This window comes from Hippocampus guttulatus, chromosome 20 (genome assembly GCF_054856545.1).
Source record: "Hippocampus guttulatus isolate MCC_2025c chromosome 20, RoL_Hgut_1.0, whole genome shotgun sequence".
Classification (NCBI taxonomy): domain Eukaryota; kingdom Metazoa; phylum Chordata; class Actinopteri; order Syngnathiformes; family Syngnathidae; genus Hippocampus; species Hippocampus guttulatus.
The window spans coordinates 458,751-486,417 of NC_141280.1; the positions used below are offsets into that span (position 1 = coordinate 458,751).

Genomic DNA, 27,667 nt, shown 5'->3' on the forward strand with positions numbered 1-27,667 from the left:
TGCAATATCACTTGTCACGCCGTAATCGGGCACCGTGGGTAGTCGCCTCATAAGGAAGTGTAGGCCAATGGAGGGGGCCGTCGGCTTTGGCTAGTTCCAACTCGTGATTTGGGAAAGACGCCGCATACCGGAAGGCCGGGAGTACGTCTTCCTTACTGAAAACAAAAACACCATGTACTGTTAAAATATCACAGGACAGTCGCCGAGGAGCATGGAGCCGACAGCGAGGGAGAGTCCGATTTGCTGTGGCCCCTCTGTCATAGCTCTATCTTAATTGTGGATTATTTGGACGCGTTGGCGCCGCGGAACCTTTTGTTCGTGTTTTTTTTTTCTTTCGTGGAGACAACCGGGCTTTCCCTGCGCTTCGCCGTCGTTCTTCAGAAATGACAGCACCAGAGTCGGCTCTTCTCATCTCGTAGTCGAGCATTTGTCCACAAATGGACTCCTAGCAGTTGTTTTGCCCCCCCATCTTTTGCTTGGTGTACAGCAGCCAAAGCAGTCATGTTTGCCGTACGCATCGTCACCGCAGACTACTACCTGGCAAGTCCCATTACAGACCTGGACGTGCGTTATTCAGAGTTCAGGAAAAGCGACGTGAAGAGGGTGCCGGTGGTGCGGATATTTGGAGCAACGCCCGCAGGTCGGTCGATGAATTGTCCGTCTTTTGTCAAACAAGCCACAGTGCTGCATTCGCCTTACACCACGCGGCGCGAGACGTGGATCGCGCCAGGGCTGTGGGTTGCACGCCCCCCCCGCGCGCCACGAGAAGGCAAACAACGAAACGAAAGGCGGACTGTGGAACGACTACAGTATTCCACACAGTCATGTCGGTGTCGATAATTTAGGTGCGTGGCGGTTGCACATTGTTGCAAAGCGTGGAGCGCCGTTGCTATCCCGCGCATGCTTTCTGCCTGCAGCGGAGAGACCACCACCACCACCCCCCCCCCCCTCCTCCCTTTCGGGCATTTTACGACGGTTGACAGTGCTTTTTAATAGGACGTTTTTATTTCCATTGTATGTTGCTATTTCATTGTACGTGCTCAAAGAGGAAGCATAGCTTGGAATTTCTCGATGTGTGTGTAAGTACATGTGTATACATGTACATGTGTATGTATGCACGTAATATCTGGAAAAGGAGGGTTACGAAAACCAATTTCCATTGGTTTGGTTTTCAAAGATATACTGTATATGAGTGCATCAAATCAAATCGAATGGAATCATTCCACTTTAAAATAAACCGTCCTGGAATCGTATAGCACCCCGCGCATGGAAATATGGATGGACTTGTCTTTCATCAGAAAGATGGACGAACCCCTAATATATTAGTCCATGACATCACTTACAGTACTGTCAAGTGAAAATGTGCTTACTGTATATCTACAGTAGTTGGCCTAGGACTAAAAACGAGAGGATAATATAACCTAGATGAAATGACAACGTCTCCTTTACTTTCTGAAAATATCATACATTTATTTTGGGCTGAAGAGTGCCCAACAATACCAACATAGCGAAATATAACCGAATATAACCCTCTCTCCCTTTGCTGCTCAACAACAGTATATTTTCCCGCATGATAGCTCCGCTCTATCCCAGATCAAATCATTTTCCGTCTGCCGCATCCTGTGTAACCCTTTTGAACAGGTGGTGACTCTGTATTTTGTTTGTCGTAGGAATCTGGTCAGAGCATAAACCTGTCTCGCGGTACGCATCCTCAAGAGAATGACCCGGCGGATTGGCTCCATGGGGATGAGCACTCTGTGCGCGGAGCGGTCCCGCAAATAATCTTGCTTCGAATTATTGCTTCGAGCTTTATCACAATGGATGTTTTCGGAAACTGTGCCCATTTGAATCGAATATGCGGTGACCGACTGGTTAATGAAGCCACGCAAAACTGTGTCGCCACCCCACAGTAAAACACAAGCAATTAAATTATTTTAAAAGGAAAAAACAACAATCACGAAAGACAAAGACATATTGAGCGCTATTGCTTTAACAAATGGAATGTTTGCGCGGAGCCCTTTACTACTGCTGAATAACTTACTTTGGCTGGTAATAAGGACCTTTGCATTGAACTGTTCGGAAAGCCTGCAGTTGGGGGGGGGGGGGGGGGTGATACCGTAGCAAATATTTGGCTAGCACCACAAAGTGCTACAGTGGTTGTCAAAGTCTGTTAATTCAGGGATTGGCCGCATTTCCAGGGTGTGCCGCTCTTGTCACAGATGTACAGAGCATGCTAACAAACGTGCCAATGTGGCGGCCATGTTGGCAGGGGCGACAGTCCCCAAAAAGTTAATGGAAAGCATGCACATTAGCTTAGCTTTTCCATTGGCATGCAGCTCAAAAGAAGGATGTCGCATCTATTTTCTTTTCGACACGGCTAAATACCCCCCCGCAGCAGGCGCTACGTATTGGCTTATTGTCAACAACCTGATTTGGATCCACACAAATGACTCCGTGCCGATGTGGGTGGAGCCAGAAATTGTTTACATACGGAGTTTTTCGCAGTAGATGTTGGATTTGTCATTTGGATAAAATCAGGGGCAGTTTATTGCTCATCTGCATGCCACTCTGATCCGGGCCAGACTTCCATTCCACAATGTGGCGCGATTCAAACGGACGCCAGTCTCTCATGAGAAGATTAAAGGCTTCCACTGATTAAACACACCACACCATCCAGCTGCACAAGTTTAAACATTCTCGCAGTTGTTTTGCTTTTTGGGACTCAGACTCATCAAGTTGTTACACTGTTGCAAGTGTGATCCCACATGAATGCATTGACTTTGTGTTTCTGGGCCGTATTTCTCCCGTTTTCTTTTCAAAGGGCCCCGCAGGCGAGATTTTTAACACATAAACTCTTCCTTTTATGTCAGCTTTTATGTCATCTGTGCTCTCTGGCTTGTGCATCTGCTCCGCACCACGTGGCTTTGGCTGCAATCCCAGACCTCGTACTCGCTTGTCCTTCCATGACCTAAGCCGTGAACACTCCCACCAGTCAATCCGCTCAGTGTAATTCAATGCCCGCGTCCTGTTTTTTTTTCTCTTGGAACTAGCATCTCGCGTGCGGCCAGTCTGAGCATGCCGTGTCTGTACACACTTCTATCCGAAAAGAACAGCAAATTAAAATCGTAAATATCAGCCTTGGAGTTGGTCCGGATGCTGCCCCCGCCCCACGTCCATGCATTTGACTTCTCGGATCTCTCGGCCTTTTGCTTTTGTTCCGCTCCATAGACAAGCTCTCCAACTCGTGATAGCAGGAGGCGCCCTGTTTTGGTTGCGAGAGGGAGAGGAAGTGAATGAGCAGCAGGGAGAGGAATGAAGTGGGGGGGGGGGGGGGGGCCTTTGACCCCGGGGGAACCTTTAATGCCATCCAAAGGAATTCCTCATGGATCCTGTAATAGGATAATAGGAAGTTTCAAAAGGACTCCCCTGCTCATTACGACAGACGTTGTCCCCTTAACTGTTCCTCTTTCTGCTCCGATTGCATTCTCAAAATACTTTGGAAATGTATTGTTGCGAGCACATGGTTTTGAGTAGACGCGTTTGGATTTTTAAACCTCACACCATTGATTGTTCTTCACTCTGATCTCTTTGATCAGATAACATTCATCGGCAGGCCGCGTAGCAAGCAGCAGTTTTGCCGAAACACACTTCCTCCGCGCTAATCCTGATCCTGGGAGGGTTTTGTGCCCACCTTCAAGTCTGAGGGAAAACCTTGCGAATGCAGTCCATCTATTCATATAAAAATAACCTATACACGTACCCCCCCCCCCGCCACTTTTACAAATAATGGAAAATGTAAGCATGACGGCCCAATTGTGGTAAAATGGCAAACAATCGTCCACTTCTGTCTTGACGGAAGGGAGGAAACCAGAGTACCCGGAGAAAACCCACGCAGGCACAGGGAGAACCTGCAAACTTCAGACAGCAAGGCCGGAGCTGGAATCGAACACTGCACCGCCAGGCCGACGCGCTAACCGGTTAACCACCGGGCCGGCCAACTTCAACAATTTAAAAAAATATATTAGAAATGAATTAGCCCCATTCTGTGCATTCTAGCCAAAAGCAGATATTTGCCTTCCACCTCCAAACATGGTCATGCCGTTTCCTTTAAAAATAAACACCACCGCACAGCCAAACTGGTGTCCACATACCACTTTTGGTCCGGGACCGCGATGCAGACCGACGGCTCTGTTTGGATCAAATTTTAATTCCATCGCAGCGTATGCCGAGAGTAGGCCGAATTTAAAGCGGGGGGGGGGGATTCTCGCGACTAAAAATAGCATCGCTGCGGTGCGTTTCCGTGCATCTGCTGCTAAAAAGGCCATCGCTGAGAAGCGGATGCTTTTGCCCAATCGGATTGTTTGAATTGAAGCGATTGTCGTGTCGGCCCATTGGCCCGTCCAGCTGTCTTGAAGCAACATGTTCACAAGTGGGGCTAGTTCGGCCTTTAGCCTTACCCCCCCCCCCCCATCCTCCTCTGCACCCTCCCACTGTTGCATTCAGCTTCAACGGGGCCTTTCTAATCCTCAACATGAAATGATTTTTACAGCCCACCAACTCGCATGGCTTAACATTCAGATGGGTGGTCATTAGAGGGCAAATCTAGGTGGGGTGCAAGTGAACGGGCGACGGGTCTTTTGTTCCTTTGAAGCCTTCCAGCTGAATGCTTTCATGGCATCATTCTTTCGAATGACTGTAGTATTGGATCATCCAAAGTTCAGCGGGGCTTTGAGATACAAGTTGAAGTTGATCCGTGACTCGAGGCACTTGCATCTCAAATCATCTTTACCCATTGAAATGAACGGAAATGCCATGAGGTGGATGGGGGTGGGGGGGGGGGGTTGAGTGGCTAGCTAGCAGTTTAGCCATTAGCTTAGCTCAGCGCACGACGGGGAGCGAGAAGTCCGTTTTTACTGTTGTCCTAAGTTGCCACGGTAATGGACAGCAATGGACACCTATGTTGATTTTTAACGATTCAAATAAGGATGCCGCCGCCAATCTGCACAAAGGCTCTTGTGTATGTCCTGCTTGTGCCTGTGGCCAGAGTTTGGCCTAGATGCCCACTTTGATGTTGCACATTGGTCATAGTTTTTTTTTTTTTCCCGTCTTCTCCCTTCTTCTCCGTGCCCGCTCTGAGAGGTTCAGTTGAGGTAACATGGAAACGATGTGCTCCAAGGTCTGAGGTTTTCCCCGTAAACATTCCAACGTTCGCTCGGACCGGATGGGCTCCTCGTGTCTCTCAGCGCTCCCTCGAGCTAAAACTCGACTGCTCTCGACTCTCATTTCCACTACGGTTGATGTGCATGCGGGGGATACACGCCTTTACTTTTTCTCTCGTTTATTTTGGCCTATTCTTACGTTTTTCAGTCTCTCTGTCAAACTTGTGAGTGGTTTTGCCTAGAGAGTCAGCGACTCGAGTCACGGTTGCTGGGGTTCCACCTCTGATACTACGCAAAAGCTGGCAAATGACAAACGATCTTACATCGCTGGCTTTTAAAAAAAAGCCTCAAGGGCCCATACGGTATCCCCCCCCCCCCCTCCCACGGTTTGAAACAGTTTGTACGCGCACGATTCAAAAATATGAAAGTCCCGTCGCTTTTATTTTCTTAATTCCGAGTAACGTCTTCGGGGGGACAGTAAGGGGCCGTGGCTGCCTTTCCAGCAGCTCCTATATTTTGTTGTTCTACTTCTTCCTTTCATAACTTTGCTGCTGTGAATTGGGAATTTCTCCATTGCGAGACTAATAAAGGTTTTCGTATCTTCCCATCTTATACTTGGATTGACATAACGCTATTGGTGACTGAGGTCTATTTAATGTCCTGCTCTGTGCTAATCATCCGACGCTGCTCTGTTGCGCAGGTCAGAAGACATGTCTCCATCTTCACGGAGTGTTCCCATACATCTATATTCCGTACGACGGTCACGGACAGCAGCCGGAACCGCACCTGCGTCTGGTGGCCTTCAGCATCGACAGAGCGCTCAACGTCGCCATGGGAAACCCCGCTTCCGAGGTCCAGCACATCTTCAAGGTGGTGCTGGTTTCTGGCACGTGAGTAGCCAAACGACACCGTCAAATCGAACGTTCACACGTAAACGCTGCCGATTCTTCTGAGACATTTTGGACTGCGCCGTCCGTCTTCCAGGCCTTTCTATGGTTACCACTCCAAGGAGAAGCACTTTATGAAGATCTATTTGTACAATCCTCAGATGGTCAAAAGGTAAGATACGCATAGGGCATGACTACGTTCGGGCTTGATTGAAAGTAGATCTCGCGGGACCAGCCCAAACATAAAAATTAACCCGCAACTTGAAAAGAGTCCCAAAAACGGGAGCAAACCACCTTTCCCTGCGCTCGGTGTACTCGCCAAAATATTTGAATTGTAAAAACGGATTTGACCGGTTTCCGCGGCCGATACGGTCTATCGAGAGTACTATAACGGCGTCCCGTTTTTACTCCAACATTCCGTTTTCTGGCAGGGTTTGTGAACTGTTGCAGAGCGGAGCGGTGATGAACAAGATCTACCAGCCCCACGAGGGCCACATCCCATACCTGCTGCAGCTTTTCATCGACTACAACCTGTATGGCATGAACCTGTTGAACCTGGCGGCGGTTAAGTTCCGCCCACGCAAAAACCAAGGTAGGGGACAACGGTGGGGATCTCGGTCAACTCGGGCCTCGTGAAGCCCTTTGAGACGCTCTTGGCGTTAAAGGCGATTAACTGAACTGTATGCGTGTCATATATACACTTCAATCTGAATTGAGGCTCTCTAGTGGCTATAAATCGGATTTGTACAAGTGATGATTCTGCTGCATTAAGAATCATTCGCAGATATTCCACACACGTCATCAAAAGCCCACTAAGTGGGGGAAGAGTGCTCAGGAAACGTCCGACATTGTTCAGGAGTCTGCAAAGTCGTTTTGAGTGACAGCGGCTGGCGTCCCATGCGACTTTAACCTAATCCCGATTGAAACATGAAGTATCAAATGGAGATTAGTGGCGACGGTGGTCATTCGGCCGCGGTTGTCTTTCTACGGCTGGCAAGAACGCGATGTCATCTTTACTCGACGTCTCCACGAAAAAAAAAGGAGATGGAGCAGCGCGCCCGAGATCCCCGAAACATTTCTAACTCCTCTCGCCTTTCTATTCTGCCGACACGTCACCGGAACACGAGCGTCACACCTTGCCGTGTGAACGGAGCCGTGCGTCGCCTCCCATTAACCTCCAAATAAATGTCAAACGTTTCAGGGGATGCGCCGGCAGACCCGGACCGGCAGACCCCCGTCGTTCATTCCGGCAACAGTCCCTGGAAGAGACCGTGTACATCCAAATTCAACGACAGCGCCCTCGGGGGCACCTTTGACCGCTGGGAAGAGAATTCCATTCCGTGGTGGGTCCCACCTCGCCGCTGCTTGAGGAATAAGTCGAGGAGAGATCTGGGAGCCGTTTTGGAAGCGCCACATTTGAGGTTGCTTGGCTATTTATGACCGCTGCCGAGCAGTTTTGTCCTTGAGGAAGTCTTACTTCCTGTCTGCACTTTTAAAAAGGGAGAAACTTTTTGGAGGATGAATCAATATTTCCCAGGCTTGTTACTGTTCGAATTGGAATTGCTCGCAATCGACACATGAACATCATTTTACACGGACACGAACCGATTTGAATGAAACTTGTTTTGTACACGCAGCCATGTGAGGTTTTATTTTTAATCCATCTCGGCTTCAACTGTCAAAATAAGGCATCTCCGCTAGGTCTGTTGTATTTGGGACTTGTAAAAACGGCGTCCCGTCTGTTTCTTTGCAGCTCCCTCGTCCTGGATGAGGTGGCGAGGCAGAGCACCTGTGAGCTGGAGGTTGACGCCGTTGCTGTGGATGTGCTCAACCGTCTCGAGATTGACAGTAAGCGTGCTCAGGAAAATCAACAGTGCTCTTTGTTGTCAAAATTGCCCCTTTTCCAAAAGCATAAACCGCACCGGAAAAGTCATTCGTCTGGGTCACTTTCTCCCCCCACCCAACCATTTCCACCAATGAGACGGACAGACAAACACGAACATTCCCACATTGGGTCGTCCTCGATCGACACGTGCCAATCGCGTACTTGTCCACGGAAGTCGGCCCATCGCGATTGAAAGTGTAATCGAGCGCATGTAAACGCAAGTTCGCTCTGCGTTAAAGTGGACTTTTTTTTTTTTTTTGTCCCCGACATTCATTGCCGACGTGCCGTCATCTGCTCAGATCAAATCGGAAGGAACCCCGGCCTACAAGCGATCTGGGAGGATGAGAAGCAGCGGAGGAGAGAAAAGAACACAGACTCTCAAATTGAAACCCCAGAGTCGCAAGGTCAGCATGTTGTGAGCAGAAAAGTTCGAACTACAACAGGTTTCTTGATCAAACCGCATGCCGTTATTTTTCCAGCGTTTGACCAAACTTGATTTGGTGTCCGAGTGAGAATCTGAGCTCTGGAAAAACATTTGGAATTGTTTTTCCTTCTGTTTTCCAGAGCGTGCGTTTGTCACTTCAACTGAGAGTGAGCAAATTTTCCTGAAAAGATTCAAGCAGCTTCTGAAGGACAACGAGTTCGATGTGTAAGTTCCTCCATCGTCTTCGGCTCGAAACCAACGGACACACGTTTGGAGAACAATAGTTAGGGATTTAAATAAAAGAAGTATGCGATTCTATCCACCTAGGCGCACAATTTATGCCCCGCGATTGACGGTTTGAGGATTGCGCCGGGGAACATGTGCTTATAAATTGCGATTTCAGCAAACATTGACTGCAGGCTCTCACAACCACCATGTCGCCTGTGTTTATATTTTGATCCCTCAGCGGAATCGCGGAGAGTATCGTGCCCATAAAAAATAACATTTAAAAAAAACATTGCTATCCACTACGGATTTCCACCATACGGCGTGACTTTAACGGGTAGAAAGTCTGCTTTGTTTAACAGAGAACTCTGCGGTCCGGCTGGCGATCAGTCAAATGATGCAAAACAATTGCAATTGTTCAACATTCTTTTCCAGCAACATGAACACAACCACGCTTTTTGATCTCAACTTTCCATGAAGACACCGCAATGTCTTTGTATGCCAGTAATCATGTCACATAACTCACAACATTAATTCGTCCCGAATGCCAAACTATGAAGTATGCACACATGACAGATGCTCATCAGTGAGAAGAGGGGGTCTGTACCTGGATGCGTTGAACTTGTTTTGTTGTTAGTCCACCAAGCACTGTTGAACGAATTCCTCCTCCGAAAATGGCTCGTGGTTCCTCGCGATATCACACAGCCGGTCCCGGTTGCCGCTTCCCGGGCCGCGCGTAGCTTGGTGAAAATGGCCTTGTTGTTTTTCGAGCTTCGCTAGCAAACGAGTTGTCGTCCTTCGCCGCAAACTAATCACGCGGTTTTGCCCCTGACTTCAGTCAAGCGATATTGAAAAGTGCGTATTTTCTTGAAACCACGGCCTTTAGCGTCCCTCTTGACATTTTTTTGTGTGTGTGTGTGGGGGGGGGGGGGCGGCCATGACCGTGACGACTTGGCGCTAATGACGCTGATTCGGCCATCGCACCTGCACGTAAACGACGCACGCACACTGTCAACAAATTTCACAGTAAAAGTTGTGCAAAAAAAAATAATTGAAAGCAGGTTTTATTTTCTTAATTCCAAGCAACTTTTCACAGGACCAACACGCATTATCCCAAATGTTGAAAGTATTGTCTTTTATTTTCTTAAGTCCATGAAAGTGTTCGCGTGCCAATAAGAGCAGGTTGCCCGGGGCCGTAAAAAGAACGGTTCCGGTATACCTGTACAGTAATCATTTGTGTTCCGCGGTTTATGCGGATCAGAACACATGATCGCTGACACATGTTAATCACCGCAGTACTGTACTCTCTTGACACCAGGCAGACTTCCTCCCCTCGACACTTTTTTAAAAGTCATTAAGCAGACGAATCAATAGAGAGCCGCTCTCCGGAGCCCTTTCCTCTTGAGGCTTGCCAGCACTTGGCATGATAATGAGCCTCGAGTCAAAAGCGCACTTGCCTGCACCTCGCTGAAGCGACTCGATGTTCAATTTCATCATTTTCCCTGAATCTACTTTGTCCAAATATGCTACTAACCTTCCTACCTGGTTGCGTCGGGGCATCAACATGAACACGGTTGTGACCAAATGCAAGACTGTGTTGAGAAGCATTACCGAATAATAATTTGAGTTGGTAAGCAGTCTGGGCAAAGACTTGGTTGTTTGCCGGCCCCTTTTTCTATTCGCATAACGTCTCAAACACAAAGCCAGTTGCACAGCCGCCGCTCCTATTTCCACACACGACACCGACACCGCCCGCGTACACGATACACGATACAGGAGACTTAAAAAACGTGACCGCGTGAGCACCTCCAGAAGGTCACTTATTTGGGTCGTCACGTCGCGGCAGCCGTTCCTACGGGACTACCGTTGCTATTTCTGTCTTTTTGATGCTCCCGAACAATGCACAAATCGGACGTTCCCTTTCTATTCAGGACGCCGGCTTCCCCCGTTAGTGACGACGGAGAGGCTTTCGGTGATCTCACCCTGCATTCTTCTCTCCATTTGACACCGGAGGAAGCGCAGTGTACGCCTGCTTCGGCTGTGGAGGTGCACAGGGACTCTGAGCCAGGTCAAGATGCTGCGCGGTGTTCTTTTCAAGAGCCACGCGTACCATAAGTCTTTGCTGTTCAAAGATAGTCATGCCCTTCGGTCGCTGAAAAACGCCAGCGTGTTTATTGTAAAACCGAATACGAGACGTTCGCCATTCACGCCAACACGAATCCGATTGGTGAGATTTTGAGACCTCGCTATCGAACTCACCGCCGCATTTGCGACTTTCTGTTGCAATTTCCCGTTATTGAGCTCTCATCGTGAGCGCTAATGGTCGGAGAGCATCCAGGAGGTCGGCGTTCTCCTTGCTTTGTCATGTCGCTCGCTTCTGAGATTCTCACTGTGGCTTTCAACTGTCTCCTGAGAAGTGGTGAGCAGTCCAGGCAAGATCTCGGAGGAGGCTGTTGTGGATGAGGAGGCCATTTTATGTCTCCTGGAGAGCAGTCAGAGCTTCCTACCGCCCTCTCGGACATCCAACCACTCACCATTATTAGGTGCGTGAAGAAAACAGATTGTTCTCAAGTAATATTTTGTTTTTTGTTTTCACATTTTAATCGACTACAATCTGATGACATTGCTCAATAACCATCAACATTGATGTCATTTTGCAGTTTGCTGCCACTTTGCTTGTTGGTTTGTCGCTCGTGGGCCAATATACTAAAAGGGAGGCAGATGCTACACTATAGCCGGCGACGATATCTTTTTCAGCAATCTAAATTGACCATTACACATTTGGAATTGCTGCGATCGCAATTGAATAAGCTGAGCACCTACAAAAAAAGGGGGCGGGGGGGGGGGGGGGTGAAAGTGTCTTGAAGATACTTGGTGTAATTGTCTTTTTGTTCCCAATGTCCAGATAGCAGCCAAGACCGCGCCATGATTGAATTGCTGGCGGGCTTGGCGGATGACGGCGGGACCGCCGGTCCGCCCGGTTCACAGTTGCGGCCCCTCGCGGGTACCAAAAGCTGTCACTACAACAGCGACGATGAGGAGGCAAAGCCCGAGTTGGACGAGGAAGAGGCACAGCTCAGTCTGACGATGTCACAACGATGGGACAGCGAGCCCCTCCAAAGCTCCCCTTTCGCGAGGTGCGTTTGCGCAACGCTGCGGCATGAATGAAATGACCTCGGCTTCATCCGTGATCCTTCCGTGTGCAGGTCTGCCGGAAAGGAGGCGCAGGACGGCGTCGGCGATGAGCATCGGGACTCCTCCGACGACGACGACATGGAGTGGAGCGCTAATAATTCTTTATTTGCTAACTTGTCCATCCCCCAATTTGATGGGGCGGCGGATGAGAGCAGCGGTAAGACATCCCAAGTGTTTGCTCCCGGCGTTACGTCGACGGCGTGCAAAGTGCCGTTGCTTTTCTGGCACGTTGTTGAATATTCCATGAATCGTGTCACCGAGCGAATGAGGCCGCGGCGTTAAAATCTCTCGCGCCATCTTGAAGGCGGCCAAGGGTGATTCAAGTCAAGCCCGCGACGGCCAAAGGAGTCAGAAATCGATTTTCGAAGCCGCACGTCACTTTTGAAAAGTGACTCGGATCGGTTTTGTTTGCGTGTTGTCCGTTTCCCCAGATTCATCCTTGACAGACGGCGGCTCCCGAAGCCAGTCTTCCCTTCTCGTCACCGAGAAGATGATCATGAAAAGAAGTCACATCCCGGGAGAGAGCGTCCACCTGGAAGCCCCCTCCTCAGCCAAGATCTTTCTGGAGTGTCAACACCCGGAGCACAGCGGCCCGGTGCACGCGCTGGACAAGGAGCAACCGCTCGACAAACACTTTCAGTCAAAGAGCAGTCGGGAGAGCGGGAGCGAATGTTCAACGGGCTTCAAAGTGACGGCCAAAGTTCCTTCCGTCCCGCCGGTCAAACACCCGATTCCCCGCAAAACAATCGGTCAACCCGAGGCGTCCGCCATCCGCGCGGACGACGAGGACATTCGCCCGCCGTTCGGCTACGACGAGCAAGCGTCGGATCGAGCCGATCCGGAGAGCTTCCGGTTCCACGACGATCAGCTCGCAAAAAGACGAAAGAGCGCGACCGCCGCGGAAACAAACCGCCTGTCCATCCTTCAGAACCACAGGGCCTTTTCCCTCTGCTACTCAGAGCTGAGGAACCGCTCCACCAAGACGGACCTGGACCTGAGCCCGTTGGAGAGGCGCAGCCCCCTCCTGAGGACCATTTCCTCGGCGCCTCCGACTCTGGAAAGCGAGGCGTTCCCGAACCCTCGGGAGGGCCAGATGAGCAAAGACGGCCCAGAGGGGGATGTCGGCGAGCTCAAAATCAGGTATGAGGACTATCAGGAAAATAAAACGGAAAAGACCATCGTCGCCCAGCAGGAAGCGCACTACAAGTTCTTCCCGAGTGTCATTCTCTCCAATTGCCTCAACCGGAAGAAAGCTTTCGGCAAAAAGCTGCCGGATTCCTGCGGCAAAATAGAACAGACCCACAATCGCAGGTCCGGGCTCAAATTAAATAAGAAAAGATTGTCGGGGCCCGGGAACAAATTGAACGTGGACGAAAGCTGCGCCTCCGACGGCCAGGTTAGCATCGGTTGTACCTCGGTCACGCCCGATCGTCCGGGGATCGGGGACACGGAAATGCTGGTCTGCGACGAGAAGCCGGCGCGGCCCGAGTCCCTCGTCGGCGAGCCCATCCGAGGGGAAAAGCCAATGGCGCGAGACCGGCCGGACGTGGCGGGGCCCTCCGGTGGCAAACTGCCAGAAGCGCAGGCCGTCCGCGCCGCCGTCGCGCCCGCTCGCTCGGCGGAAGCCGAAGATCCAGCGGAAGACGGTTTCGGGCCCCTGCCAGATTTAGCCACCAAAGTCACCTGCACGACGGCTTCGTCCCTGCCGGGCGGCAAATACGCGCTGAGGACCAAACGCAAAACGCTCTACGACGGCGACGGCGAATATTTGGGCGCCGCGCGGCCCAAAAACACGGCGGCTGTCAAAGAGCGTCTCAAAGGTTGCGACGGCCGCAGCGGGCGGGAGCTAAAAGAGCAGAAACGGCGGAAGAAGGAACCCCCGGTCATCATCAAGTACATCATCATCAACAGGTTTAAAGGAGAGAAAAATATGTTGGTGAAAATGTGCAAAGTCAGCGCAGAAGAGCAGAAGGTGACACTGACAAAAGACAAGTTGGATCGCTACGACAAACTGGCGCCCCTAAAGGACTTCTGGCCAAAGGTGCCCGAGTCGACCGCCGTCGAGTTTCCTGTCGCCGAGTCAAAGGCCAAAAAGCAAGCCAAACGAAAGTCCAAAGTCAACTCCTCAAATAAAAAAACACTTGACGGCGTTTCCAGACTTCCGGGTGGACAAAGTCAAAGCGCAAAACGATGGAAGGGCTGCGAAAAGCGCCAGCGTTTAGCCTCTTTCCCACAAGACCGTGAGCCGGCAGACTTCACAGATGCCAAGTTTGAATCGGCCCCCGCGGATGCGACGCCCCCTCGCTGTTGGTCTCCGACAGACCCGCTGATGACTTCAAAGCAACTCCTGACCACCTTCCGCGATCCGTGTCTCGGTCTTGCGCGACAAACGCCGCCGCCGTCGTGGACCAAAGGGGCTCAGAACAGATCGCAGAGATCAACGGGTGCCAAAAGCAGAGACGGGAAGAGCTCTGCGATCGAGCCTCCGGAGGAAGATGTGAAAAAAGGCGCCAGAGCTCCTCCGAGACAGCGGAGGAAGGCGCCGGCTTTTGTCCGACAGATGAACACCTCTGAACACGTGCCCCAAGCCAGACGGCCGTACAAAAAGAAGCCCGCGGACCCGAAAGATCTCGACGCGAGTGAAGACGTCGCTCGGGGAGCTTTTCCCGACGGTTCCTCGTCCCCGTCTGAAAAGCTGGCAAATCAAGGTGCCGAGCCAGACCAAACGCTCCGGTTTGCGGAACCAAAGTTAGAACGCGGCGAGCTCTCGGTCTCGGACGCGCGGATGAAAGGCCAAGGTTGTCAGACCTCCGGTGCGAAGGTTGAGCCTCGCACGGAGGAGGCGTCTCGGGCACCGCCCCCGCAAAACGCAAAAGACGCTCGATTCTCAAGAGCCCCCCGACAGTCGGGCCGCGAGCGCGGACCGGCCGCCAGTCTCTCTCAGCCCCCGTGCGGCTCGTCGGTCCTCAAGAAACTTTACCAAAAGAGTCGGCGCGGGCAGACGCAAGCGGGTGATGCCGCGCGCCGTCGGAGCGCCGAAGCTCAGCCCGGAGCGCGGCTCCATCCCGCGGCCAAACGAGGCAAACCCAGAAAAGCCCCGAACGCTCCGAGAAAACCCCGGACGGCCAAAGATACCAAAGGCGGGATTCGGAAAAGCGAGCCAAACGACGGCCGGCCCCTCGCGTCGGACGGCCGCCCGCTCCTCCCGTCCGGCAATTTGATGGAAGACGGCCTATCGCCGGAGCTCCCGCACAACTATTCCTTCGACATCAACGCCATCGATCAGAGCGAGTTCTCCAGCCCCTACGGCGGCACTCAGTTCGTCCTGACGGATCAAATGTTACCAATCAAGTTCTTGAGCGACGCCGCTCAGGAAGCGGCCTCGGCTCACGCGCCGGCCTTTGAGAAGAAAGCCGGTCGGCTTTCGGGTTACGGCGAGGAACCGAAACAGGACTCGGACTGGCACGGGGTGAAGCCGGCCAGCCCCGACCTCTTCGACAGACCCGAGCGCGGGGCGTCCGCATCCGACCGCCTCACGTTCATCGACTCGGACAAATTCCGGAGCAGCGATTGCGACTCGTCGTCGGGCGGCGGCCACCCCCTCAGCCCCTTTCAAGACTTTCACTGCGAAGGAAAAGAGCTCCTCTTTTCGGCTTGCGAGCCCGTCCTCCCGCCGCCTTTGAGCTCGGCGAGCTTCGGCAGCCACGAGGGCTCGCCGACGGGCGAGCTCCTCGAGGTGACGCCCGGCAGCTCGCCGCGCTCCGTCAGTTCGCTCTCTCAGGTGAGGGCCGGCCAGGCGCTGCGCGGACCAGGGGGAGGAGCCAACATTCTGAAGCCGCTCATGTGCCCTCCGAGCAGGGAGGAGATCCTCGGCACTCTGCTCGACTCGGAGATATCGGAGGCCGCCTTCCAGGAGCCCTTCTGCAGCGATCCCTCCGACGCGCCAGGAAAACCCATGTGAGAATAAATCGACTGACGTATGAAAACGAGTCCGTTTTGCGACGCGGAGGCCGACTTCACATTCTGCTTGTGTTTGAATTTTTTTCCCCCCCCCTCTAGGGAGGTTGGCGGTCGCAAGCTAGCGGTGGGAACCAGACTGGTCAAGGAGTTGAAGGAATTCGGCGGGGAAGTGTCTTTAGAGGGCCTGCGTTTCTGGAAGACCGCCTTCGCGGCCATGACGCGTTACGCCGCCGCCCCGAGCCCGTCCGCGCCCGCTCGGGGAGGAGCGCGAGCGAGGCAAGATCAGGCTGCGAGCGACCCATCCTCCTCCGCCGGCGACAAGCCGCTCGTCCTCCTGCCCTGCAAAACGGCACCGAGCCGCCAACGCGTGCACTTGTGGTTGGAAGCCAGGAAGCAGTTTGAGGCCTTACAAAAGGGGATACGACACGCCGAGTTCCTAAAGAAGGACGGGCTGGACGCGCGCGGCGACGCCGAGTCGCCCGCTCCCGGCCGTTCCGCTTCCGACTCGAATCCCGGCCTCCGAACTCCGACGAGAAGGAAGCGGAACCCGTCGCTCGCGTCGTCTCCCGCCAAGAGTGCCGACTCTCGGGGGGACGCGACGGCACCGAGTCCGCCGTCCGATGAAGCGTCCGTCCGGCCGGAAGAAGACGATGAAAGAACGGAGGACGAGCGAGCCGGCTCTCCAGAATCCTCGGAACTGCCGACGCGGCGGCCGCCCTCCGGCGGGTTCGTCCCGAAAAGGAGCGGCCATCGTAGCCCTCCCGACTGGAACGAAGAGCAGGCGATCCGACGCGAGCGCCTTCAGAGCACGCCGTTGGCGACGAGGCATCCGGAACCCGCCTGTAGCAGCACCCCCATATCCAAAGGTAAGGAGCCGTTTTCTTTCTCCCCGCTTGAAGCCGCGTATTGTCCTCATTTGCGCTCCTCCGGCCTCCCCCCTGTAGAAGACCCGATCGGTGGGAGAATCCAGCATCGGCGGGGAAGCCGAGCAGATCCACTGAGAAGAGTGTTGCCCGACACGCAGATCGAGGTGAGAGCAAAACATCGGCTTTTAAAAACCAACGAGTGTACGGCGCAACCCCGCTCGCGGAGGATCGGGGCCGGGCCGGCCCGCGAGTAATCGATGCCCGTTCAAACGCATTTATGGGTTGGGGGAGGGCGGGCGGACAAAAACGCCAAACGTTCAATCTGCATTTTCCAACGGTGGGAAAGTAGGTCGCAAAGAAAAAAAAAAAAAAGGGCATCTTATTTTTATTTTCAAATCTGTGAACATTTGAATCCGCTGGCGCCTGACCTGCGAGTATGCGGGCGTCCGCCGCACATCGAGTGACCCTGCCTTGCTTTTGTCTTTTGTTTTTTTGCACAGAGCCATTTTGCTGCTTTGAACGCTCCAAAGAGAGAGAATTCTCAGATCGAAGGCCCCAGCATAGCCAACTCCTACGGCTTCAAAGTCAGCATGCAAAACTTGCAGGATGCCAAAGCTCTCCACGAGGTGAGAAAAGCGCTTCGACCGGACCGGCGAATCGGTGGCCGTTGTCCAATGCCGCTTCTTTCATCTTTGGCGGCCGGCTAAAAGGCGAGCTTTGAAACAGTCGTCGGCGCCCCGCTCACATCTCGTGCGGATGATTGTACGTAATTTACTTGACTTTGGAGTCAGCCAATCTTGCTCTCCTAAGAGGGAGCGCGCAACTCCTACTCTGTATGAAATACAGTCGAGTTGATATTTGACCTCGGCGTTTAGTTTCCGACTCAAATGACCCGATTGTCTTTTTGCGTCAGGTCCAGCACCTGACGCTCATGGGAATGGAGCTTCACGCGCGAACTCGACGTGACCTCGAAGCCGACCCCGAGTTTGACCCCATATGTGCCTTATTTTACTGCCTGAATTCCGACGCTCCCTTGCCGAATGTAGACCGCTCCCAATGGACGGGCGCCATCGTGGTGCATCCAGACCACGGCGCTCGTGGCCAAGGTGAAATAGTGCAACTCAAATCACTTTTCTTTTGTTGTTGTTGTCGTTTTAACGTTTGACTCCGGTCAAAAGTTGTTTGCTAACATTCTGGCGGGCGAATGTATTTTCGTCAACTCGGCAGGCCACAGAGGCGCGGCGCCCCTGCTGGTCAGGTCAGGGATCTCCGGGCTGCAGGTGAAGTACGCGGCGGATGAGACGATGCTGTTTGAAGAACTGGTGGCCCTCGTGAGAAGGTTTGGGACGAAATATGGAGCGTTGTGCTTTTTCAAATCCTCATCTCTCTTCATACGGGAGGTGAAGAGCTATTCTGCGCTTTTGTAGGTTCGACCCGGACATCCTGTTTGGTTATGAGGTGCAGATGCACTCGTGGGGTTACCTTCTGCAGCGAGCCGCCGTCGTTGGGGTCGACCTCTGTCAACGGCTATCGCGTGTGCCGGGTAAGACGGACCTCGGTTTGCGCCCATGTCAGAAAGCTCGGCCACAAAAGACATACGCGCGTAACGAAATTGTTTCTTTTCGGGGGGGGGGGGCTACTGCTGTGCGAGGGAGTACCCTCGCACAATTCTCGGCAATAGCTTGTCCTCCTCCGCGGACATGAGTATGCTACTGGTGGTCACTACACTTTTTTTTTTTTAATGCACTTTGCCACTGTGTTTCACGGTGTGTATAATAGCAGAGTTGCGAGTTGTGACCTGTGACGCGGTCGTGTCCGTTGGAAAAGCTCCCGGTAACCGCTTGTCCCGCTGGCTCCCGCGCGTGTCCTCAGGTGACTCCAGAGACAACCGCTTTGCTGCGGAAAGGGACGAGTACGGAGCAGACACAATGACCGAGATCCACGTCATCGGACGCATCGTCCTCAACCTGTGGAGGGTCATGAAAACAGAGGTCAGCGTCCCGACATGACCTCCCCCCGCCGCTTTGTTGTACTTCAGTTTGGTTTTCCGCCCCTGCGGACATTTTCATCTCTCGTCCTCCCCTTCCCAGGTGACGCTAAACAACTACACTTATGAGAACGTGGCCTTTCACGTGCTCCACCAGCGCTTCCCCCTGTACAGCCCCCGCACGTTGTCGGACTGGTTTGATCACAACACCGACCTCTACAGGTTTGGGTTTGACACTGCACACGCCGAAGATTATTTGGAGCGTTTATCCTCGCGAACCCCCCCCCCCCCCCAACACCAGCCCCCCACCATGATCTAAATGGCCCCCATTGGTTTGATATGAATTTTCGTGTATTTATTTAGAAAGTTGTTGTATTGCTCAGCCCTAATAAAGCACAGCTTTGAATCGCTCTCCAGGATGGATGTTTTATTCCCGTTTTTTTGCTTTGCGTCCGTGACAGATGGAAGACGGTGGACCATTATGTGAGCCGAGTGCACGGCACCATGCAGCTTCTGCTGCAGCGCGACGTCATTGGCAGAACCAGCGAGCTGGCCAGACTGTTTGGGATTCAGTTCTTCCACGTTCTCACGCGAGGCTCACAGGTACCAACGCAAAGCTCTCATTTCTTTCCATTTTTTTGTTTTTTTTTTAACCAGGTGGGCATTCACAGTGGCATATCGACAGTCACCGAGCAGGGAGTCAATCTGGTTTTCCCCGCTCTCTCTCCCCGCAGTACCGCGTTGAGTCCATGATGTTGCGGGTGGCCAAGCCGCTCAACTACATCGCGGTGACGCCCAGCGTCCAGCAACGAGCGCAGCAGCGGGCGCCTCAGTGCCTGCCCCTCGTCATGGAGCCCGAGTCGCGCTTTTACAGCAACTCGGTGGTGGTGCTGGACTTCCAGTCGCTCTATCCCTCCATCGTCATCGCGTACAATTACTGCTACTCCACTTGCCTCGGCCACGTGGACGACTTGGGAACGTAAGAACGCGGCGGGCTGGCGCGGCCAAAATCGAAAAGCGGGTTCACAACTCTGGCCTCGTCTTGATCTTTGGAATTGTTCGGATTCTCATTCCGAATTTGCTTCACGCGCGTTGTAAAAGGGTTGGCCGCCCCTGCGCTATCGTCTTTGAGAGTCAAGAAATCCGGACGTTAGGAAAGGTTTGTACTTTATCTTGCGAAGCTTTAAGAGGATGCGCTGTTCGTCGATGTGTCTGTCGCAGGCCAGACGAGTTTAAGTTTGGCTGCACCTCCTTGCGCGTTCCCCCGCAACTCCTCTACCAGCTCCGAAACGACATCAGCGTGTCACCCAACGGCATCGCCTTCGTCAAGGTACGACATCCAACGACTGACAAACGTGCTTTGGGGATCTTTACTTTGAATTGACATTGATCAAGGTCGTATCACCGCGATTCTCCTCATTGAAGGATTCCTTTCAGCTTCGGTTCTAGAAAGACCCCCCCCCCCAGGACAAAACTTTTTCTTCACCGACTGTCTCACCTGCAACGTTCCCAAGCGCCGTCACCTCACACTCGGGGCCTCTTCCTCTCCTCTTTGCAGTCGTCGGTGCGGAAAGGCGTCCTTCCCGGCATGCTGGAGGAAATCCTGCGCACGCGCATCATGGTCAAGCAGTCCATGAAAGCCTACAAGCAGGAAAAAGCGCTGATGAAGCTGCTGGACGCTCGTCAGCTCGGACTCAAGCTCATCGCCAACGTCACCTTCGGCTACGCCGCGGCCAACTACTCTGGACGCATGCCCAGCGTGGAGGCGAGTCCCTACTTGGGGGGCGGGGGGGGGGGGGGGGGGGGGGGGGCGTCGCGCGCTATCCGCGCACATCCTCTGCATTCGCGATTGTCCGGATAACCCGTTGCCAGAGTCGGGCTCGACGCATAATTGGGGCTAGCTTAAGCGCCAGTTGCTAGCAGCGAGCCCGAACTAGGAAAGGCCCAATGGGGCAGTCTAGCGCTAAAGAGGCAGTTCTAACCCTACGTAATCCTATTTTGTTTTTTTTTTCCTGCGACTTCAGGTGGGAGACAGCATCGTCCACAAAGCCCGAGAAACTTTGGAGAGAGCCATCAAGCTGATCAATGACACGAAAAAGTGGGGAGCGCGCGTGGTCTATGGAGACACCGACAGGTACTCTCACTTTTTGTCGCCGGGAACGTCCGGACGGAAAAATTGGAAATAACACGATGCTTCCCGTCGGGCAGCATGTTCGTCTTGTTGAAAGGCGCCACCAAAGAGCAGGCCTTTAAGATCGGCGAAGAGATCGCCGAGGCGGTGACCGCGACCAACCCAAAGCCCGTCAAGCTGAAATTTGAGAAGGTAACGGATAGCGGCGCGCTCTATTCACGTGCGTGGCGATCGCTGACGGGGGGCGGGGGGGTCGCGCGCGTCTGCCTCAGGTGTACCTGCCCTGCGTGCTGCAGACAAAGAAACGCTACGTGGGCTACATGTACGAGAGCCTGGGCCAAAAGGAGCCGCTCTTCGACGCCAAAGGAATCGAGACGGTACGACGCGATGGCTGCCCCGCCGTTTCCAAGGTAAGCGCTCCGACTTCCCCCTCTTTTCAGCGCTCCGCAATCCCACCGTTGCCCTTGAACGTCTCGACGTTACGCTGCGCATACACACCTTGTATTCGAAGGTGAAATTCTTGATTGGAACGATCCTCTTCTATTCCTCTGGAGATTCTGGAGCGCTCCATCAAGCTGCTCTTTGAGACGCGGGACATCAGCCAGGTCAAGCAGTTTGTTCAGCGCCAGTGCGTGAAGGTTCTGGACGGGCGGGCCAGCGTGCAGGACCTCACTTTTGCCAAGGAATACAGAGGCGGCGCCTCGTACCGGCCCGGCGCCTGCGTCCCTGCGCTGGAGCTCACCAGGTGTGTTGTCCGCTTCTGCGCTCACGGAATACAGAAAAAAGGTTTGGGCTCCAGGTTGCTCCTGATTTTTTTCCCACCGTTTCTCTTTACCGCCAATGCCGATCGCAGTTTGTCGGGCCCAATCCGACATGCTGTTCTTCGTGGTCGGGGAGCTTCTTTCCATCTGTCGGAAAACACAAGCGCGTTTGCGTTAGAGCGCAAGGAAAAGCGCGTCGTCTGCCGCTGTTGCGCTCAATCCTCCCGCCGCTCGTTGTCGGGCTACGCTGGAGTCTGTCGCCTAGCGACGCGGCTTGTAAAGGCTGCGCGAGCCAGCTCGCTGACTGAGGCACACCTAAAACCGGATTGCCGCCGCGGTTCCGAGCACCCAATTCAAGTCGAAACCTACGTATGACGTTTGTGGCCGTCTACTGCCGCGCGGGCGTGGGTGGACTCTTATGGTTCAACATCGCCAATTTTGCATGATGAGCTTAGGCGTGCGTGTTAGGCCCGTCGCAAATCACTTTCTTTTGCTTTCGGAAGGGGGGAGGGGGGGGGGGGTTCCGACCGTTGAAAAGAATAACACATCGTGCGACATGCGAATGAAGGGTTGCTGGTCATGCCCCCGGTCCATGTTGTGCCGCAGGCGCATGACGGCGTACGACCGTCGCCTGGAGCCCCGCGTGGGGGAGCGCGTGCCCTACGTCATCGTGTACGGCATGCCCGGCGTGCCGCTCATCCAGCTCGTCCGCCGGCCCCTGGAAGTGCTGCAGGACCCCGGCCTCCGCCTCAACGCCTCCTATTACGTCGCCAAGCAAATCCTGCCCCCGCTGGGCCGCATGTTCCAGCTGATTGGTGTCGACGTGCTCAGCTGGTACCAGGAGCTTCCCAGGGTGAGGCGGCTCAGAGACCGCGGCGCTTCCCCCCCCCCTCCCCCCCAAAGCCCCTCCCGTTTCGTCCTCGAGGCAGGGTCATTAATTGAGAACAAAAGAGGGGGAGTGTAGCGCACAAAGTGCTGTTCTCTGAGTGAGCACACACGCCCCCTGCTGGTGAACTGCCATGTAAACAGTCGCACGACAGTTTGGAACTTGATCTCGGGAGATGTGTTGCCGCATCTTGATTAGGCTTACTACTTACTTTCAACACATTAAAGCCGACAGGCCACCTGTCATGCTAGTAAATCACACTTTTTAAAGTGTTCCCGAGTCTCAATAAAGAGACCCGACATGAAAAAAAAAAAAAACCTCTCTCCTCAAGCCTTTTCCTCATTCCCAGTTAAGTGTTAAATTTGACCCATAAAAAAAGACAGTTAAACGCTGTGCATTTGAAATCAAACCATATAATTGTGTCACGCCAAAGGCCCTCGGAAGGCGAAAGGAAGTTAGCACGGATGTGAACCGTTGACCTGTAACACACAGACAGAGCATGCAAAATATGGACAAATAGTGCCGTGTGGAAACAAGCAATATGGAGACCTTGGAGGCTCCTGTCCTGGGAAGCGGCGGCGGTCTCATCCAATGGCAACATCCCCCTTTTCTGTCCAGATCCAGAAGGCCTCGTGCTCATCGGGCGTCGGCGGCGAGGGCGTGGCGAGGAAGGGCACCATTTCGCAGTATTTCACCACGCTCCACTGTCCCGTGTGCGACGAGCTCACCCAGCTGGGCGTGTGCTCGCGCTGCCGGGCGTCGCCCCAGCGCGTGGCCGTCACCCTCCAGCAGGACATCAGACAGCGAGAGAGAGAACAGGACCGGCTGCTCCAGGTACGGCGACGTGGCGCCGACGTCCGAGCGCCCGACGCGTTCTTACCCCTCGTCGCCTCTCGCCGGCGTAGATCTGCAAGAACTGCGGCGGCTGCGGCGAGCGGCAGGTGCCGCCGTGCGTGTCGCTGGACTGCCCCGTCCTCCACAAGCTGACTCGGGTGAGCCGGGGGCTCTCCAAGGCGCCGTACCTCCGACGGCTGCTCGACGACTTGTGACCGCCGCCCGACGTGTCGCGGCTCACTTTGGTGCTAATGGCCGCTCCTCCTCCGCCATCATCATCATCATCATCATCATTTGGGTGTTGACTTCCAAACATTTCAACGGTGCTTCTCCTGAACCCTGCTGGGTTGTCATCGTGTCCCGTTACCTGCTCAAGAGTATTTGTTATACAAGTATGGTCTCTTTTGAACCTCCCTCATAGGGCATCTCTACGTTTCATTCGAGCCGTGCTTATTTGTCGATTGCGGCCGTCGTCGGCTGCTGCGCCCCCCCCCCCCCTCCCCCACAACCCACACAAAAAAAAAGTCGGACTAAAATATTCATCATTTAGTGCCGCGTCCATTCATTGATCAAGTTGGCAATGACGCGAAGCTGCCACAGCGCACGCGTCATCGCCAACTTGATGAGCAACGGGACGTCGGACCCCAGTTTAATGTCCACAAGTCGTTTTCCATTTTCACCGTATCAGCATGAAAGCGCTCGAAGGCTGTTTTTGTACATTCTCTTGAGGGATGCCATTTTGATTGTATTCGTGCCCGTTTGAGCTTCTCGCTCGTCTCGGGTGAAGTTTGAGGTGTTTTTTTTTAACCGGGGACTGTTGCAATACTGTTTTGATAACGTCTATCTGTGCATTACCGCTAAGTATGTTTCAAACGCTGTGCTGTCATCAAACCATGTCAAGATCTGAATATCTGTTGTTAGTAAAAATGTCAAAAGAAAAAAAAAAACGCTATTGCTGTGGGTTGAAATTGAATAAAAAGTTCTCGCATTCAAATGTTTTGAAAGGATTATACACTTCGCACAAACCAAACCGATGGCATTTTGCCGCGCTAGCATTTGACGGCATTCAATTTGAGGGGCCGACGCATTGTTTTCCATTTTCTATCCCGCTTTGGCTGATGGAAAACGGACGGATGGAACTTGGCCTCGAGTTGACTTGTAAAGAGAAGAAGTGGCTCCGAATCAGCGTTGACGTCCGCACGTCCTTCGTTTTTAATCGCCGGAGACTCAATGAACTCGGCCGCCGCCGCTGACGGCTTTCCAAGTCTAAGATCCGTTTGAAGCCGGCTGCCAAACAATCGACAGGCAACATTTCTGGCCAGGCAGGGTCTTCTTCTTCTTCTTCTTCTTCTTCGCTACTCAACATCTCAGTCGGCAGGTGATGACAAATCGTGGCTCGAATCGGGTGTTGGAGGTTTCAGTCTCTCTTGACTCTGTCAGCAAAGAGCAGCAGTTTGCGTCCGGGGGAGTCTCCCACCAGGGAAATGGCGTCGGATGACGAGGACTCCTTTGCGGGTTCACTGGTCTGCGCGGCGGAGGAAGCCACGCCGCCGTCGGGGTTGGAGGAAGAAGCCGCCTTACTGGGCGAAGCGACGAGACTCGCCGCGTCGTCCATTTCAATGACTTCAAAGTCGGCATCGTTCCACTGATCGGCATCGTTCTCCGCCTCCTCCTCCTCCTCGTCGATGGCTCCCGAATCCAGCAGCGCCCGTCGGTACTCGCCGTCGTCGGCGTCGGGCGGCCCCCTCCCGCGGCGTTGTCCGACGGGGCCGGCGGAGACGGACGCCAGCTTGTACATGACCGGAAAAAGGATGGCGGTGAAGGTCGCCGCGCCCAGCGACACGTACATCAGCGAGGGCTGTCCGGCCATCGTTCCGAGCAGGAAGCCCACCAGAGCGGGCAGGGCCATCTCGCCCAGGGCGGCGCCCACCGCGAAGGCCGCCGCCGAGCGGCCCGTCACGGCGGTGTACTGCTCCAGCCAGGAAATTCCGCTGGGGAAAGTCGAGGACATGGAAGCCCCGTAGAAGGCCGTGCAAATCCACAGCGTGGCTTTGTCCTTGCTAAAGAGGCAGAGGAAGAGGGAAGACAGCGTGCTGCCCACCAGGCTGAGCAGGATCATGGTGCCCGGGTACACGCGGGACGCCAAGAAGATGGCCAGCCCCCGGCAGGCGGCGAACGTGGCCCAGAACAACGAATTCAAGCCGGCCGCCTGGGACGGGCTCATCTGAGCAAAATCCTTGGCGAAGGTGAAAATGAAGGAGCCGTAGGCCACCTCGGCGCCCACGTAGGCGAAGAAGAAGAAGAAGAGCAGGGCCACCAGCGCCGTGTGGTGTCGGGCCAGCGGGGGCTTGGCCCGGGACGGCCGGCCTTTGTCGCGGGACGCCTCGCCGCCGGCGGAGAGCAGGAAGAACGGGACGGAGGTGAGGAGGACCAACAGGCCGATCACCACGTAGGCCCACACGGATGTCGGCTCGCCGCCGCCGACCGGCCGGACCGCGGCGCGATCGGCGTTGGCGATGGGCCACGTGGCGTTGCTCGAGACGCCGGCCGTGCCGCCGCCACCGCAGCCCAACAGCAGCTTGGCGATGATCGGCGACGCGAAGGCGCCGGCGGCAAAACTGAAGTGGAGAGCCTGCATGTGGGGTCCGGCCCGCTCGCCCCACGTCTGCAGTATGAGGACGTTCCCACCTGCCACATAGCAAAAACGAAAGCTTTTCACAGATTAGTCAAGTTGGAACCGTCATAGAAAGTGGACTCGCCCAACCAGTTACTATGTCACCAAAACATCGCTTCCGGTTGATTCCGAAAGGCATGGTCACATACGAGACAAAAAAAAAAAAAAAAAACTAATCAACATGGCCGTGGTCCTACCCGTGTCCAGAATCCCCATCGAGATGCCGATGCTGGACATGAAGCCGGTGAGCAGCAGGGCATGTTTGCAAAAAGGGATAGCGCACATTCCGCAAGAAGTGATCAGCATCGAAAAACCTGCAAGGCCAAGGTTAGCGCTTTAGGAAAAAGCGTCGAGACCGGATGTGAGCGCGGCTTACCTAGCAGCAGATTGGGGTTCAGGCAGTCGAAAAGAACACCTCCCAAAAGCGAGCCGCCGATGTAGCCTGCAGACCGGCCGACGAAGATGTAGGAGATGTTGCTGATGTCCTTCTTCACGTTTGAAGCCAGGTCCTCAAACGTGGGTCCGAGAACCGAGATAGCCATCCCCTAAGAGTGAAAAAGGCGCAGGTCGTGACCTTTGATTTGCAAATCGGTGAGGTGCTTTTTCGTGCCTCGATAGCTCGAATTTTAAAGTTCAGTTTTACGCAATCTTGTTTCCCTTCTATCCTGATTCATTTTGGGGAGTGGTGGGGGGGGGGGGGGGTTCCTGCTACCTTGATGAAAAGACTGCGATGTCCCACGCCCCCCTTTTCTGTCCACAAGCCGTTCATTTTATGACCGTTTATTCAACGACGACGACGACGCCGCCGATGTCTTCTTACCAGGCCCAGAAAGGATGCGCAGAGTGTCAGGCTGACCACCCAGCGGCCGCACGACGCGCGTCCGCCCCCTCCGACCACTTTCACCCGGTCGCCGCATCCCGCTTTCGTCTTCCTCTTGGCCGCCTTGAGCGCACTCTTGAGACCGCCTCGCCCGGCGTCCTTCCTCTTGTCAAACAAGGTGTCCTCTTCCTGCTCGTCGTCCGTGCTGGCGAAGCGGACGTGCTTCTTTTTCACCGCGGCGGCTGCGGGCGAAGACACGGCAGACATCGGCGCTCCGCTGTCGTCGTCACTTGACGGGGTCGGGAAATCTCTCGCGGGTGCTACAAGTCGAAGGCCATTTCCATTGCAAATGGCCAAGCGTCGCTCGTCGCCTCTCGCTCGGCAGGTAAAGCTCCCCCCTCCGTCCACCAGGCGAAGGCTCCCGGCTCGTCAGTCATCCTGTCGACGGGGGGGCGGGTCAAGAGGTGACGGCAAAAGAGCACCGCGCCGCCCTGCGTCGGCGAGTTGGGGGGGTGACTCCGAAGCAAAGGTCGTCTATTCAAAGACGACTCCCCCAACTCGGACGATGGCGTACTGCCCTCGTTTGGGGGTGTTGCGTCAAATGAGACGTAATTACGGTTTCCAAGTAACCGTCACGAGTATGAAAGACATTTTCAATGTATCCGTTGGGAAGTATCTCAAGTAGCAGCGCCACGTGGTATCGAGAGCTGGCGGTATTCATAAACGATCGGAGTGGGAGCTCTTTGGTGTTTTCCCGTTTCGAGATGTATTCGTTCATGTCTTTGTAGGAAACCTGGCGACCTCTAGTGTTTGTTTGAAAGAATGCCACTTCATCCCCGTGAGTTCATTGGGAAACGTAGCCCAAATTATGCTTTGCTCAAGTCATGAAGTTGCTCCTGTGGACGAATCAATATTTGTCAACTCTTCCGTCTTACAGGATTTTTGTTTGTACTTACTGCGACAGACGCACATT

At 53.9% G+C, this 27,667-nt stretch overlaps 2 protein-coding genes and 1 long non-coding RNA gene across 3 annotated transcripts; 1 reads left to right on the forward strand and 2 right to left on the reverse strand.

Moving 5' to 3' along the window:
- Positions 1 to 64: 64 nt before the first annotated feature.
- On the forward strand, positions 65 to 24,194 carry rev3l (REV3 like, DNA directed polymerase zeta catalytic subunit). Its single transcript, XM_086100072.1, has 32 exons — positions 65 to 640; positions 5,860 to 6,049; positions 6,144 to 6,218; positions 6,478 to 6,638; positions 7,248 to 7,389; positions 7,800 to 7,894; positions 8,231 to 8,335; positions 8,496 to 8,580; positions 10,512 to 10,648; positions 10,998 to 11,123; positions 11,486 to 11,717; positions 11,787 to 11,932; positions 12,207 to 15,732; positions 15,835 to 16,601; positions 16,680 to 16,765; positions 17,102 to 17,227; positions 17,515 to 17,707; positions 17,829 to 17,940; positions 18,029 to 18,144; positions 18,474 to 18,592; positions 18,692 to 18,810; positions 19,050 to 19,191; positions 19,323 to 19,567; positions 19,810 to 19,918; positions 20,147 to 20,353; positions 20,613 to 20,722; positions 20,797 to 20,911; positions 20,992 to 21,129; positions 21,274 to 21,464; positions 22,087 to 22,333; positions 22,985 to 23,200; positions 23,272 to 24,194. Exons 1-32 carry the CDS (start codon positions 502 to 504, stop codon positions 23,413 to 23,415), a joined length of 8,661 nt encoding a protein of 2,886 aa, XP_085956198.1. The 5' UTR covers positions 65 to 501; the 3' UTR covers positions 23,416 to 24,194.
- Positions 16,974 to 22,094, reverse strand: LOC147187317 (uncharacterized). The gene is made up of 4 exons (XR_015097629.1): positions 21,555 to 22,094; positions 21,218 to 21,479; positions 20,087 to 20,229; positions 16,974 to 18,568 (listed from the first exon to the last, which is right to left on the reverse strand). It is a non-coding gene; the product is annotated as an uncharacterized LOC147187317 (long non-coding RNA).
- slc60a2b (solute carrier family 60 member 2b) lies at positions 23,739 to 27,651 on the reverse strand. Its single transcript, XM_086100077.1, has 4 exons — positions 26,695 to 27,651; positions 26,251 to 26,419; positions 26,072 to 26,188; positions 23,739 to 25,888 (listed from the first exon to the last, which is right to left on the reverse strand). The coding sequence occupies exons 1-4, from the start codon at positions 26,959 to 26,961 to the stop codon at positions 24,618 to 24,620; spliced, it is 1,824 nt and encodes a 607-aa protein (XP_085956203.1). The 5' UTR covers positions 26,962 to 27,651; the 3' UTR covers positions 23,739 to 24,617.
- Between the last annotated feature and the right edge of the window lie 16 nt (positions 27,652 to 27,667).

Bases quoted from the DNA above. Each gene is read 5' to 3' on its own strand.
- rev3l (XM_086100072.1), top strand. From the start codon at position 502: ATGTTTGCCGTACGCATCGTCACCGCAGACTACTACCTGGCAAGTCCC. The intron at 17,941-18,028 runs GTTTGGGACGAA...GCGCTTTTGTAG, and splicing joins CTGGTGGCCCTCGTGAGAAG to GTTCGACCCGGACATCCTGT. The intron at 21,130-21,273 runs GTAAGCGCTCCG...ATTCCTCTGGAG, and splicing joins GCTGCCCCGCCGTTTCCAAG to ATTCTGGAGCGCTCCATCAA.
- slc60a2b (XM_086100077.1), bottom strand. From the start codon at position 26,961: ATGTCTGCCGTGTCTTCGCCCGCAGCCGCCGCGGTGAAAAAGAAGCAC. The intron at 26,420-26,694 runs GTAAGAAGACAT...TTTCACTCTTAG, and splicing joins GCGCATCCTTTCTGGGCCTG to GGGATGGCTATCTCGGTTCT. The intron at 25,889-26,071 runs GTAGGACCACGG...GCTATGTGGCAG, and splicing joins GATGGGGATTCTGGACACGG to GTGGGAACGTCCTCATACTG.